Source organism: Nasonia vitripennis (genome assembly GCF_009193385.2).
Source record: "Nasonia vitripennis strain AsymCx chromosome PSR unlocalized genomic scaffold, Nvit_psr_1.1 chrPSR_random0001, whole genome shotgun sequence".
Classification (NCBI taxonomy): domain Eukaryota; kingdom Metazoa; phylum Arthropoda; class Insecta; order Hymenoptera; family Pteromalidae; genus Nasonia; species Nasonia vitripennis.
In genome coordinates this window covers 136,256-151,209 of record NW_022279660.1, presented here as the reverse complement: position 1 = coordinate 151,209, position 14,954 = coordinate 136,256, and the positions used below count along the sequence as shown (strand labels likewise).

Genomic DNA, 14,954 nt, shown 5'->3' with positions numbered 1-14,954 from the left:
AGATTCTAGGCTACTTGATACTTTTGTGGCCTTGAGTCTCGCTAATGCTTTTTATATGTAGAAACTTCTCGAACCCGTATTTGAAGTGAAATACTTCAAATATGATTCCGGGAAGCTTGTCACATAACATTCTTATTATTTTAATTATTCGTTAGATCATTCCAAATGAACCGGATCCTGATATCGCAGATGCTGAGAATTTAGATCTGTTATATCGATTAGACGAAGATGATGCTCAACACGATGATGATGACGCGGTAAGTAATAAAAAATGATACATCTTTGCTCTTGTGACGTATCAGGTATTTTTAAGAATGAATTATCAACTTAATTTACCCGATCGCGTCTCAGTTGATTATCTCACGCCGAGCGGTTGCGTGGATAGTCTTGTTAGCGTGGCTAGGGCTGAATTGAGGACTAAAGGTAGGGTTATTTCAACAACCTATACAGGCAGTGAGAATTAAACGGAAACTAGTGAAAATGAACGTTTCTTACCTTTGGTTGTAGAACGCCTTGCGGATTGGTTGCAGCAAATAAACGTTGTAATCACTTTCTTTAGTTGAACTTGTTCATTTGAAATGAATTTAATACAATATATCTTGCTTATAATGCCGAGATATTTAGAAGATAAAATAATTATAATTTAGATAAAATTGACGTTTGCAATTACTATTATATATCACGCTATCATGGCGAGTCACGGTACAAATATAAATGTTAAGTACAATAAAACAAAATCTGGCTTACTGCCTTTAGACGGGCCAATCGATACGGACCTCTTGTTCGCGACGCTTCTGAGGGCCGACTGATCTATGAGGGCCATCGATGATGTTTATATAGCGCATTTTAGGTCTATATTTGGCAAGTATGAAATTTGGGTTTCTATTTCCAATTCATATTGCACTGGATTGCGTCTTATAGTAAAGCGGAAGGTGACACTTTCGTGATTAGGCATTAGTAATGAGTCTATCAGCCTCGCTAGATTTCGATAATAGAATATTAATTTGTTTGATGAAAGAGTACCGACTAGAAAGAATAAATGTTCCTTATGGACTAATAAAATAATTTAGAAAGTTAAATTGGGGTACGTTACACCTCCCTTGTTAGAAAAATTCATCGTAATTTTGCAACATTTAGTCGTCGAGTGAATATTCTTTTTACACATAATTCAGTTATATCTAATCGGTATCTTACTTCTAGTGTACATAATTGTTATTTTACGATATTAATGAAACAAAATTTTTCGAATGAACATTTTTTTGTGAAATATAAAAGAAATTAATATGTAGGCGCTTAATTTCATAATCGTGCGTAGTTTAAGTGTGGAGTGTGAAGGAAAAATAGGAAGTGTTTTGTTTTATTATGGATTTAAGGAAATTTTTTTAAATTTTCTTTGTATGGGTGATTTAACAGTAAATATTCGCAAACTATATATAAATATTCGCAAATATACTACTTCGTCAGCTTCATACTCTGGCTGATCTTGTATACAAATCTTATAGTTGGAAGTTATTTTACATTTGAGTAGAGTGTCTTCTGACATGAAGCTATACGCTCTTCTGTCAGGACTGAGGGTGATATAGGATGCTTGTGGAATTATAAAAGCGAATGCTTGATCTTCTTGTAGTATCGATACAGGGTGCATTTTGTATAATTCGTTACTGAATTTGTTAAGCATCGGTATAGTTGCTTCGAGTAAAAATTGGTTGTTTCTAAATCCTATTTTACTGATGCTAAATCCGTTGATTTGTCTGTCCTTGCATGCTTAATTGGGATTGGGAATTCGTATTCCGGATGTAAATCGGTTATTTGACGAATTATTGTTTGTAGTTTTTCTGTGGCTATTAAAGACGGATGAAGGTGACCTCTTCTAGCTGCACGTATTGTATCTAACAAATTATGATAGGTATCCTCGTATAAATTGAGACCGGCTTCCATTTCAGCTATAAAGTTGTAGGCTCTGGTGAAGTTATACCAAGTGTCTTCTAAGTCATTCAATCTTCTAGCATTGATGCGATATTCTCGTACGATTTCGTTTATAAGTCTTTGCGTTTCGTTCAACTGTGCTTCTACTGATGAAGTTTTATGTTTGACGATATGAGCGTCGTCCTTTGCTATTTTTGCTAGCTGTACTTGACCTTTGGATAGTGTATTGATTTGATTGTTTAAATATTCGCCATCTTCTTCTGATAAAGTGCCAAATAAACTTTTTCTTAGACTACCAATGAATCCTAGTGGAGCACTCCGTTTTTTATCGTAGATGGTAGTTGAGTTTCAGTTGGGTCTAATGGTTCTATTTCTGTAATAGTTTCAATTAATTCTGCAGAAATATTATTTACATTCTTGATACCGTGGTGTTCGTAATTTATTCGCTGTGTTAAAGTATTGTAGTATGATCATTGCACCAATACTGTTGTTCGTTGTTGTTGTTCTTGACAAGTTAATCTTGTAGTTTGTAGTGTAAAATTTAGATAAGTTGCATTAAAATGTAGGTTTGTTACGTCCAAATATACTATGATCTGCCAGTTTGCCTGAGTGAATCTGATATCCTTCATTGTTACATAATATATTCCAGGATTTTGTTGTATTTCTTGAATTGAGTATCTACTTACTTCAGATGCCTAAGTGGTTAGTAGTATCATCAGAATTAGGATTTCAAGATTAACAGAATTAATTCTGCTATAAGCTGGTTTGATTTTATCTATGTGCTTTAGTAGTTCTTTTAGAACTTTCGTCCTGTATTACATTATTTTGTTTTAGAGGTTTGGTTGCGGTTTTTGATTTTGGTAGAGTAATTGTTTTATTACTTACTATAGATTTTGTTGTCGATCTGGTTGTGATCTTTGTTCTATTATCTGTGGTTATTGCTGGCGTAGTTTTAGCTGCCTGCCTACGAGCTGCTAGTCGTTCAGCTATTGTGTTACCTAGTACATCAGAGTCTGAGGTGAAGGGTTGGACTTCTCTTGCTCCTAATGTGTATCTTCTACCAGGGTTTGAGTCAACTTGTTTTAATTTAGCAGATGAAGATGTTAGTGCCACAACAGCGCTTTCCATTACAGGATTTCCTGATGATAGAGCGTCTGCGTTAATCTTCCTAGTTTATAGAAAAATTTATATTGATATTCTCTTAATCGAGTTCTCCATCTTATCAATCTGTAAGTAGGAGTCTTGACTGAATCGATCCATTTTAATGGTTCGTGATCACTGATTGATGTGAATTCTTGCATACCAATATGGTCGAAAATGAAGTACTGCATAAATTACTGCTAAACATTCCTTTTCTGTTGTAGTGTAATATCTTTCGGCGGGTTTCATAATATGTGACATGTAAGCAATATGCCTGTCTTGGCCTATTTCACCTTGGCTTAGTACGGCTCCTACTGCAAAGTCGCTACTATCGGTAGTTAAAATAAATCGTTTTGTAAAATCTGGATATTGTAGTATTGGAGCTGTACATAGGGCTTCTTTTAATTCTTCAAAACTTTTTTGTTGTTCTTCACCCCATATAAATTCTTTATTTTTTTGTAATAAATCGGATAAGGGTTTCGCCTTTTTAGAAAATCCTTATACGAATCTACGATAATATCCTGCAAGTCCTAAAAATTGTCTTACATTTTTCTGGTTTTTAGGTACCGGGAACTTCTTACTGCTTCTGTTTTTCCGGGGTCTGGTGTTACGCCTTCTTCATTTATTATGTGACCCAAATATTGGACTTCCTTTGCGAGAAATTCGCATTCGTCGGGTTGTAGAGATAGGTTAGCACCTTCCAATCGCTTGAAAAATTTTTGTACCTTTTTCTCGTGTTCTTCGAGGGTTGATGAATAGATAATTACATCATCTAGATATACTAACAATTCTACGTCTTGTATACCTAATAATACAAGGCTCATCAATCGCTGAAAAGTAGAGGGCGCGTTTCGCAATCCAAATGACATTCTTGTGTACTCGTAATGTCCTGTACTTGTGCTAAATGGAGTTTTGTTTTTATGTTGATCCTTTGGGTCCATCTTTACTTGGTGGTATCCACTGGCGAAAGGTCGAAAGTACTGAAATACTTAGATCCACCTACTTGGTCTAAAATATCGTTGATCTGAGGAATAGGATATGCATCTTTGTAACTTCATTTAATTTGTGATAATCTATCACCATTTTCTTATGAGGTCGTCCCTGTGAGTCAGGTATCTTGGGTACTATCAGTATTGGACTGTTATAAGCCGACATTGAATGTACTACAATTCCCTTTTCTAATAATTTTTGTGCTTGCCTATAAGCTTCCTCCTTGTTTTCACGATGTTCCTTATATTGTTTAATGTTTATCGGTACGTCATCTGTTGTTGGTATTGAGTGTTTTAAAACATGTATTTCAATCTCTACGCTTTCTTCGTAGGCATTAATAGCCATTACATAACATTCGTTATTTTTAATTGTCACTAATCCATCTCCAATAAAAATTTTCTCTGGTGTTTTATGACGAGGTAAATATCCTGTTTCTAATTCAGTTGGTTCGAGATTTATTTTTATCATACGTTTCGTTCGAGCTTGTAAAATATATTTTGTGGATTTTGGTTTCCTATATTCGAAATTAGTAAATCTTATAGGGCGAATGGGCTGTGAGGCGGTGAGGCGGTAATTAGAGCATTATGATGAAAAGATATTTCTGCAGATTCATATTTTAAGAAATCTACTCCTAATATGCCTTTAACAGGTAACGGTAAATTTTCAGTAAATACTTGAAATTTTATGGATGTTTCAAAAAACGTTATTTCCGTTGATCCAGCTATAATTAAACTGTCTCTAGTTATTCCTGTTATGGTCATTGCCTCATGTCCCGCAATTATTACTTGAGGGTTTAAAAGAGATACGTGCTAGTATCATCTCTGAAGCATACCTGTCGATCTGGCGAATCAGATCAGAAAACGTTTATCATGCCGTGCCTATCGTTAGATCCGTTCATGTCTCTGTCTATGCGTTGTGCAATTTTCAAAGCATTTGCTAATGTTGTTGGTTCTTAAACGCTCATAGCGTATAGTAAATTATTCCTCTTTTGAATGATTCTAATTCGATGCCTTCCAGCATTACAATCATGTGCGGAATTAAAACATTTTTAATTATTTGATTTTTTCTCCGGATATACTTAAGGAAATGAACTGAAATTTATATGACAAATAGACATCATAATCTCCTAATACTATGAATTCTCGGAAAACAGTCTAAGCTTAAGTTAACAAGTTATGAGTTTTAACAAAAATAGTGATTTTTAGTTATACAGCGTATACAGGGTGACAGAAAAAAAAATGGGACCTTAATATCTTTTAAACTAATGGATTTCATTAGCTGCGCAAAGAACTTAGCCGAAATATATAAAATATCTATTTGTTTCTCTTAAGTGACGCAGTTCCTGGATGAATGTTCAGAAATATTAAATTAAATGAAACAAAAACAGCAGGAAAAATCCAGAAACTTCGACGCTTAACGTAAGCAAGAAGTAACCCTAAACCAAAACAAACTTCTCCTCCCTCGGCTGAAAGCGCGCGTGCACAGTCGACACTGCAGTTTAGCCGTTAACCGTAGCCTAGACCCATAAGACCTAATGCGTAAGACAAAGAGCGCGGCTAAGCTGAAGTGCGAAGAAAGGAGAAGTAAGTACCCTGCGTGGGAGAGAACTTCGACTCTCTCTGTAGCACCTTCCCCGATTATTCATTCCTGTGTGTGCGATCCAAGAGTAAGGACGCTTTTTCCAGAATTGAGTTATAGAATTGTATTTTCGAGTGTTTAATTTGGAGTTTAGTTTTGAGTCTAGCTTCGAGTATATTTAATTGATCTTATACCTGTGTTTGAATATTTCCTGGAGAAATAAATACAAAGAGAAATCCACCACACGAGTTTTAATTATTATTTGTGCATTTATTTTGGACAACCAGAGTTACTCCTTGTGGTTGAGTAAGTTCCCTGTTGAGTTAATGGAAACATTCAGATTTACCCCCTTAACAAAACTGGTGGAGGAGCTGGGATCTGAACAGCCTTAACAAGTGTGACATTGGTTGTTTATTCTTTTGTAGAAAACTAATTATATAATCGTGTGTGTGAGTGAAAGAATTATAAAGACAAATTTACGTGAGTGCGCGTGCATAATTAAAATAGAATAAAAATTACAAACTGTTAGTGCATACAAAAAAAAACATAAGTACAAAGAACAAACAATCTTCCGAAAGAATTAGAAATACGAGAAATAATTCAAAATAACAAAATAAAATTTATTGTTTGATTTTTTTATAATAATTAGCACGACACTCGAGTTCTTTTTTTTTTTTTGCATAAATATTTTTCTTTTTTTTACATGCTTAACACAGTCAGTTTGACGAGTCCTGCCAAAATCATTTTACATCATCATTTTACATTACACTTCTGTCACAAACAATATTTTTAAACATCGAATTTAATACTTCACTTTCACTTTTAAATGACTGAAATTTCTCAAATTTTACGAATTACTGCACTTATCCATTTTACACACTGTGTTCCGATAAAATCAGACTTGTAACACTGCATGAATCTTCCTTCATACACTGAAATATTAGCAGAAGACTTGGGGATGTGTCTCTAACATTGACACAAACAGCTCAATCTGGTTGACAAATAGCCCTAAAGTGCACTGGTGAGTAGCTGCCAGAAGTCGAGCCAGGGTGACCAGACTGCTGTGTAAAGTGTCAAACTCCAGTCTTCACAGGAGAAATCTGGCCTCCTACACTCGAAACAGCCAACTCTGGTGTTGAGACGCCAATTGAAACCCTATAAACATTTAAAAACAATAATATCATGTGTATTTATGCTTTAGATAATAATTAATATTATATTTTGCTCATTGATAGAAAGAACGCCAAAAGTTTTGTATAAAAGACCCATTTTTTTGCAGACATTTACTTGAACAAGTTTGCGTAAAGCACATAAATTAATAAGGAACCCATAGCAAGATACTGTTTAAAGTAAAAACAAGAAAGTTAAATTAAAAGCACACAACAGTTTAATCAGATCAAGATTTCAAGTATAAAAGTTCGGTTTTGATAAAGTCAACGCGATTTTGATTAAGTTCTTGTGTTGTTAAGAGTAAATTGAGTCTAGTATTACTAAACACACAAATTGCAAGACCAAATAATAAACTATTGTTAAATTACAGAAGCACGTTTAAAACGCACAATAAGCGATTCGAGTCACAGTTTTCTTTTTTCTGAACAAAAAGCGAATAAACAACCGGGTTAAATACACAATTTACAAAATACACTATAAATTATAAATATTAAATAGTGAAGAGCACAGTGGTAGAGTATCTGCTTACACAAAACATACCCATGACATCATACAAAGTCAGCATTGTCCTCCTTTATCTTGAAGCTGTTTAAGAAAATAACACCGCTGCTGTCTGCCAGGATAGATAAAAGGAAAGACAAAACAATTTTACACAAAACCATAGCTCTCGTGTTGTTTGCGAAAAAAACATAACATTTATTTAACGCAAAAAGAAAACTTATTTGAATCAGCAGGAGAGTTGCAACTACAACATTGCGAGTAGTCCTGGGCCACGAATTTTTAACCTTTAGAGGAATACGGCGACAGCACACACATACACCTTTTCGATGAAAACCACACGCGACGCGAATATTGCAAAACTTTCAACAACTATTCGTCGGATAAACATACACGACGGGACGCGAGAATCATAAGTACAGTTGGAAAAATGATGCTTTGAATGATATTTCTCTCGATGTCGAGAGCAACTTACCTTAATATTTCACCTATTTCATCATTGCAATCCAAAAATGCTTTTGGAGTTGTTTGAGTATTTCTTTTCGAAATCAATGAAAAACCATATCATTGAATACACTTCTAAAAATCATTTTGATTTATGTATGGATGATCTAGAAAAATTCATTACAATCATAATGATTACTATCTTCAATTCTAGAAAAAGTATTCGTGATTACTGGTCAAAAAAGCGAATCCTTCAGTGTCCAGTAAATGAATTTTCTTGTAATTTGATTAAATAATTTGTTATAAACAATTGAAAATGACATAAGAAAAAAATACGTATACTTCATTTTTCACTTATGCAAAGGATAGCACAGTTTGTTTGTCGCTATCTCAACCAGTCTTAGCATGGGCTTTAATGGGTTAAAATTAACATTAGAATATCACGTGACAATTCTGAACAAATAAAACAATAAATTCTTTTTTTTTTTAATACAACAAACATAAACAATTTTCGTGTGCAAATTGGACAGCGACTATTATTTAAATATTTAATATTAAAATCAAGGTTAAATCTATACCCGAAAATTCTTTTACGTAGGTTGCAGTGATTATTTATCTCGCGTATTTGGTTAAACGATTTAATTAAACTAACTAAAAAAATCAATTAATAGGTTGAAATTTTTTGTGTAAATAACGATAACGATAATCAAACACTTAAAACAGAGATTTGGTCCAGGCAGAGACTTCAGCTATTATAATACACGGATCCAGACGGTCAAAATGAGACAAAGCGACACCGTAGGAGACTTTCATGACGAATTAAATGTTTTATTAAGCAGTGCCAGAAATGCTTTAAAAAAAGAAAAGGGAGAAGAAAACCTAGACAAGATGATGCAACCACTAGAAATGCTAGCAGTTGATATCTACATAAAAGGGCAGCCAACAAATCTATCAGAGAGAGTAGACATGTTTAAACCCAAAGACCTACGAACAGCATATGAGGAGCCCGTGCGAATAGAAACAGGCATGGAAGCAAGAATTATACCAGACCGCGAGTGAATCGAAATTACTACAACAGACACAATTCCCACAATAATGGACAACGAAACGAAGGTGGATACAATAATAGAGGATATGATGGATATCGCAGCCAGAATAGACATGATGATAGAAATCACCGAGAAGCCAATTACGTAGGGTACATTGACGACCAAGAAGACTACGTAGGATACGTCAATGAGCCTGAAAAAGAGAACCCTCAAATAACTATGGAAGAAACAATTATAACCAAAATAATTACAATCGTAACAATTATCAAAGAGGTAATGGTAATTACAACAATTATAGCAGAGGAAGCTACCAACGGATAAGGAGGAAGCAATTAGCCCTCATGGAATAAGAATAACGGTCAAGGCAACCAAAGGCAGATCTTTAACCACGAAAACGGTCGTCGCGAAGATTATCAACCCAGTGGTCTAGACAAACGAGAGAATTATAATAATTATCCAAATAATTGGAGGGGCGGCAACGGAAGAAACTACCAACAAAATGAAAACGAGAGAGAGAATTTAAACTCTCGGGCTCGTCATGGAGACAGAATGACGAGCCGGGAACAAAACCAGAGTCAGAAACATCAGCAGGACACCGACCAGCAAAAATATCAGCAACAAATGCAGAATTACAATCAGGGCATACATCACAAATTAATAAGAATCTACCTAGCATCAAAGTGATGGTCATAGAAGAGAAACAAGAAACAAGAAAAATTATCAGCATGCGCCACAATGTCATCCAAGGCAACAATACAACCACGAAACAGAATACAATCAACAGGTGACATAACAAGCCCAGAGGGAGAGGGAGACCAATAGGCTCCAAAACTAATAAAGAAGCACCTAAGTTAGACCACAGCGTAATAGCACAAAGAACCAGAGCAAGGCGTACGCAAACACAAAGTCCAGTAGGGCAGTACATCAAGCACGACGCAATACCAAAAGTACCCAAAACGGCCATATTGGGAAAGAAATCAAAAACAAAAAAGGCAACAGAGACTGAAGCGTCAACATCCAAGGCCACTACCGTAAACCACAGAGAAATTTCCGAAACTTCAAGTGATACAGATTCAGATATGTCGATGACAGTCAACCCATCCAGAAGATCATGGCTATCATCCACAGTCAATGAAGACAGTGACTTAGACAAACCTCCAATACCTGATCCCAGGTATAGTGGATTACGACAAGAAGACTTAGAAACTACAGAAGGAAAAACACAAGACGAGGAAGTGTTTTCCTTAGGAGTAAGCCAAGACAAGACCATAAGCAATATCACCATAGAAGAGAGCGCAGTAGGAACATCTTAAAACGAAGAGAATACTGAAGAAGAGTCTATAGATAACCTGTCGATCAAAACAACCTTGACGAGAAAAGAAGTACAAGAAGCAAGCAAAAGGTTTGAAGAAAGCATGAAAAGATACGAAATGGATAGAACTACCAATACAAATGAATCAGACACGCAAATAGAAATACAAATGAAGTAAATAATACCCTCACACTTTTCAGATGATGATCATGTACCAGATGAAGTGCGCGAGGCAATTTACACATCAGATCCACGATTTTACATGGACGGAGATACGGATGTGGACGATGTACTGAGAAAGAGTGTTAAAAAATTAATAAAACGAGCACAACGCAAACTACAAGAAACATCAAACAAAGATGATACAGGGAACGAATCAGACATTGAAAGTGTAACTGACATAATAAGACCACCATCAAGGAGAACGCTCTCAGTGACGCCAACAATAAATAGCGACAGTCCCACAGCCAACAGCACGCCGAGAGATAAAATCAAAAATCGAAGAAAATTAGGAGTGCTAAGTGAAATAGAAGCAAAAGAAGGATCAATAATAGATAAAAGATTCTCAAAACCACCTGAAGTGACAATGCTTTTCTAGTTCCCCACACCACCAGACATGGAGCCATTAAACAAAAACTACACTACAGCAGGAAACGGCCATGAATCGAAGGACGCCGTGACACACATAACCAAGAAATCCAAGAAAATTCCTCACAATATAATTACCATAAGAGAATGCCTCACGCACAAAAGAGACAACATTGTTCATTTCCTATCAGCAGACTGTCATAACACGTGGTCTGTGACTAAACTACTAGTAGAGATTGTGACAGACGAGAGTCAGTGACAGAAATTTTTACAGCAAGTAGATATTATTGTTTTAAATTGTCATAATTTTTTTCAAACCATTTGACAATTTAGTTTTGAAGATATGATTTTTTTTTTTTAAAGTACCTTTTTTAACATAACAATAGAACGGGACGGCCAATCTGAATAATTTTGCGACAAAACGTAGAATATTTTATACTCTTTTAATGACACTACAGAGAAATTTATTGTATATATTAAATCATTTAAAAAAAACTAAAAATATTTTATCGAAAATCAAAAAATGGCCATAAAAATGGCCATAATCGTTAAAATAAAATAAAATTTTTTTTACCAAATACAGAATCAGTAAACATAAATGCATGTCAAATTTTATTGCTATTCACAAAGTAGTTCCAGAAATATGACGGTATACGTACATACACACACACCCATCCATACCAAAAAGCTATTTTAGTCTAGCTTTTTAGCTGAATAAATTGGCTATTATAGTTAAGTCGTGATCAAAATAATTAACTAATGGCAAAGCCTTTTTAATGTGAGTCTATTACAAGTTTACAAGTAAAATGTTTAAATTAGATATAAGCTATAATTTTACGAATACAAGTACACTTGTTAAGTGACGAAGTTTCTGGATAAATATTCAGAAATATTAAAATAAAATGAAACAAAGACAGCAGGAAAAATCCAGAAACTTCGGCGCTTAACAGACGTAAGAAAGTAACCCGAAACCAAAACATGCTTCTCCTCCCTCGGCTGCGCGCGTGCACAGTCGACGCTGCAGTTTAGCCGTTGACCTTAGCTTGAGTCCTATAAGGCCTAATGAGTAAGAGAGAGCACGGCTAGGCTGAAGTGCGAAGAGAGGAGAGGTAAGTACCCTGCGTGGGAGAAGCTACGACGCTTTATCGTCACCTCCCCCAATCTTCATTCTAGTGTGTACGCTCCTCGAGATAGGACGCTTTTTCTTTGAGTTTGACATTGAGTTTAATTTGAGTTGATTAAGTTTAAAGTATCATTTTATTTTGAGTCTAAACATTTGGTTCGTCAATTTTTTTGAGTTCTACGTTACATTTCAAATTGTGTTTTGCCAAACGATTATATTGGATTTGATTTTATTGGACGTGATTTTTCGAAGAAAAATAAAACAAAGAATTTTAAAAGGAAGCCTACCGCACTCATTGTTTTGCTTGCTAACAGCATCCCATTTATCTGTTTCCCAGTCAGCCATCGGATACAAGTAAGTCGATTTTCTTAATAATTTAGTTTCAACATTTTCCAACTCAAACAGTTCCGCCGCGATATTCAGTCGTACTGATCTCTCCCGTATGAGAGAGTTAGCGAGCACCTGTGTATTTTGACATTGTTTCAACATTGCATTGTTAGCTTGGTAGACTCAGTTCTACCCTAACAAAACTGGGGGTTCGTCCGGGATTTGCTTAGCTTTTGTCGGCCGCAGAACTGGTTGATTTTCTATGATTAGGTCTAATATTTTGTCTAAATGTGTGAGTGAAAATTGAAAACAAAAGAGGTCCCCAAATAAGTGTACGAAAAACATTAGAAAAATTCGTGAGTGCGAAAACGAAGACAAACAGAAAATTAGATACAAAGTACAAAGAACGCACAATCGCCGATAGTATTTGAAACTCGAGACGCGCGCGCAAGCACAAAGACGCGGTAACGTCACTACAGCCACATATCGGGTGGGACGTGCAGAACATGATTAAAGTGACTTTCTTTTTCAAAGTAAATTCAGTCCGGTATAGGTTTAAACATTGGTGAGGAAATGAAATAAAATAGAGACCAAACACACATTACAACATTGACTCTTTTTCGCACTGACACTTTTAGAGAATCACACACAAGCAATTTGACGAATCCTGCTAGAATCACACAACATTCAAATGTACAGATTTCAAGTACGCAGTAAATATTCAAAAGGAGAACTGAATCGAGTCATACCTTAATATTTTACAAAGTACCTTAACATTCTAATTTTACAAATTAAACTTCATTGAATCGCAAAAAGAAAAAGAACACACCAATCACCAGTTTTTGCATCAGAAGTTTTTTTAGAGATTATAACATCAACCAATTTGACACTGCACCAGTCACTTTCTTATACACAAGTACACGTAGGGGATGGGCCCGTTAGGAAAACACCCATAACACCAAAAATTTGGTCGACGAGTAGCACTAGAGTGCACTGGCAAGTTATTGCCAGAAGTCGAGCCAGGACCTAGTCGAGGCTTTTGCGTAGAGTGCTGGACTCCGGCTTTCGCAGGAGAAAGTCGAGGCCTCTGCACTTGAAGCAGATAAATCTGGTGCTGATACAGCAATTGAAATCCTATAAAAATAAATTATTAACTTCATGTATATTTATACTCTAGATTTTAATTAACCCATTATTATATCTTACCCCTTGACCCAAGAAACGCCAAAGTTTTGTATAACAAACCCATTTTTGCACTCGCTTGGACAAGTTACGCATAAATTAATACCCGTTGCAAAATGTTATTTAAAATAGAGGGAACAAGATTTAATTGAAAACACGTTGGAATAATTTGATTTGAACAAGGCGTGGACACATAAGTCGACTAACCTCAATTTTGCTCCAAGTATTTTTGACCAAAACTATAAATATTAGTTATTTTGAATAAAATAAATTGAAAACTAAGGGTTTAGGTTAGAACACACCTATTTAGCACAAAAAGACCCAATAAATATTTATAATTATTGCCAAATAGCGACAATTGAGAGCGGCAGAGCGCGCGTGGAAATTTGAATTCAAATATCGGACTTCGAAACTTTTCTTCGAATTAAAATCTCTTTACGACTTTGAAATATAGCATTGACAGTTTGAGACCATTTATAACAATTATATTTTCGTTTACATAATAAGACTTTTATATAAATATAAATAATCTTTGTGGATAATACTATCATTAAACATTATATATAAATAATTATAGACAAATTAATTCCGAAAACACCATTTAAGGGAATTCTTTTACATAACCGATAGTAACAAATAGTCATCTATTATTTTTAAATAAATACATTAATTTTGAACTGAACGAAATAATTAACATATTAAATTTTCTTTTCGGGAATTTTGCGAAGAAAATAAACTACGTGAATATTTTACTTGAATTTACGAAACTAGACCATTACTCTCAATTTAAATTTGACTTAGATTTTTTTTTTTTGACAAAGAACACGACACGGATTTCTTTTTTTTTTTTTTCATTTAAAAGATCCACGATTTGACGACTCTCGTTGGATAAGCCTTTAGTTTACACAACGATCAATTGAAAATTAATTATCGAAAATCCCACGATTTTATTTGTTACTTAATATACTTCAATTCATCATTTATGCCCACATTATACAATTTTACCTGCAATAATAATTTATAATAAATATAATAAACATGATATTGGGTTTGTGAGGAGAAGAAACAAGGTTTAAGAAAATAGTGCTACAGAATTACGGACTTTCAATTTGAATAAGAATTTATTTTTGGAACACTTAGAAGACCATTTAGAGCGTTACTTAGAATTTTTATTGATTAGAAGATTTATCGAAAACACTGAAGGCAGAAGAAACAAAACAAAGCGACCCAAGAAATCCAATTATTACATTAAGAGGAGATTATTTTAAAATAATATACCCTTAAGGTAGGTTTAAATTTCACAAAAGGAGACAGTGAAACAGAGAGTGAAAGTGAGAATGAAACCAGAGGACTCCGCAGATTGTAAGAACACTACTAGGAATGTTTGGATACTACAGAAAATACATTAAGGACTTTGCAAAGATAGCCAAACCACTGAATGATTTACTCAAGAAAAAAAATTCGAGTGGACAGAAGAATGCGAGAAAAGCTACCAGATATTGAAAGAATGTCTCTTGAAAGAACCAATACTACAATTCACAGATTTCAACAAGGAATTCACATTAACTACCGATTCGTCAGATTACGCAATAGGAGCAGTATTGAGCCAAGAAAAGGACGGCTTCGA

At 34.7% G+C, this 14,954-nt stretch overlaps 1 protein-coding gene across 3 annotated transcripts in view; it reads left to right on the top strand.

Annotated features, from left to right (window-relative positions):
* LOC116417957 overlaps positions 1–14,954 on the top strand; it is a 246,042-nt gene that overhangs the window by 132,383 nt on the left and 98,705 nt on the right. For 2 of the 3 annotated variants that reach the window (XM_031933152.2, XM_031933153.2), the window contains exon 6: positions 156–257. The exons of the other annotated variant lie outside the window; for it this stretch is intronic. In XM_031933152.2, coding sequence (XP_031789012.1) covers positions 156–257 — 102 coding nt within the window. The remainder of the gene's footprint in view (positions 1–155; positions 258–14,954) is intronic. 3 annotated transcript variants of the gene reach the window in all.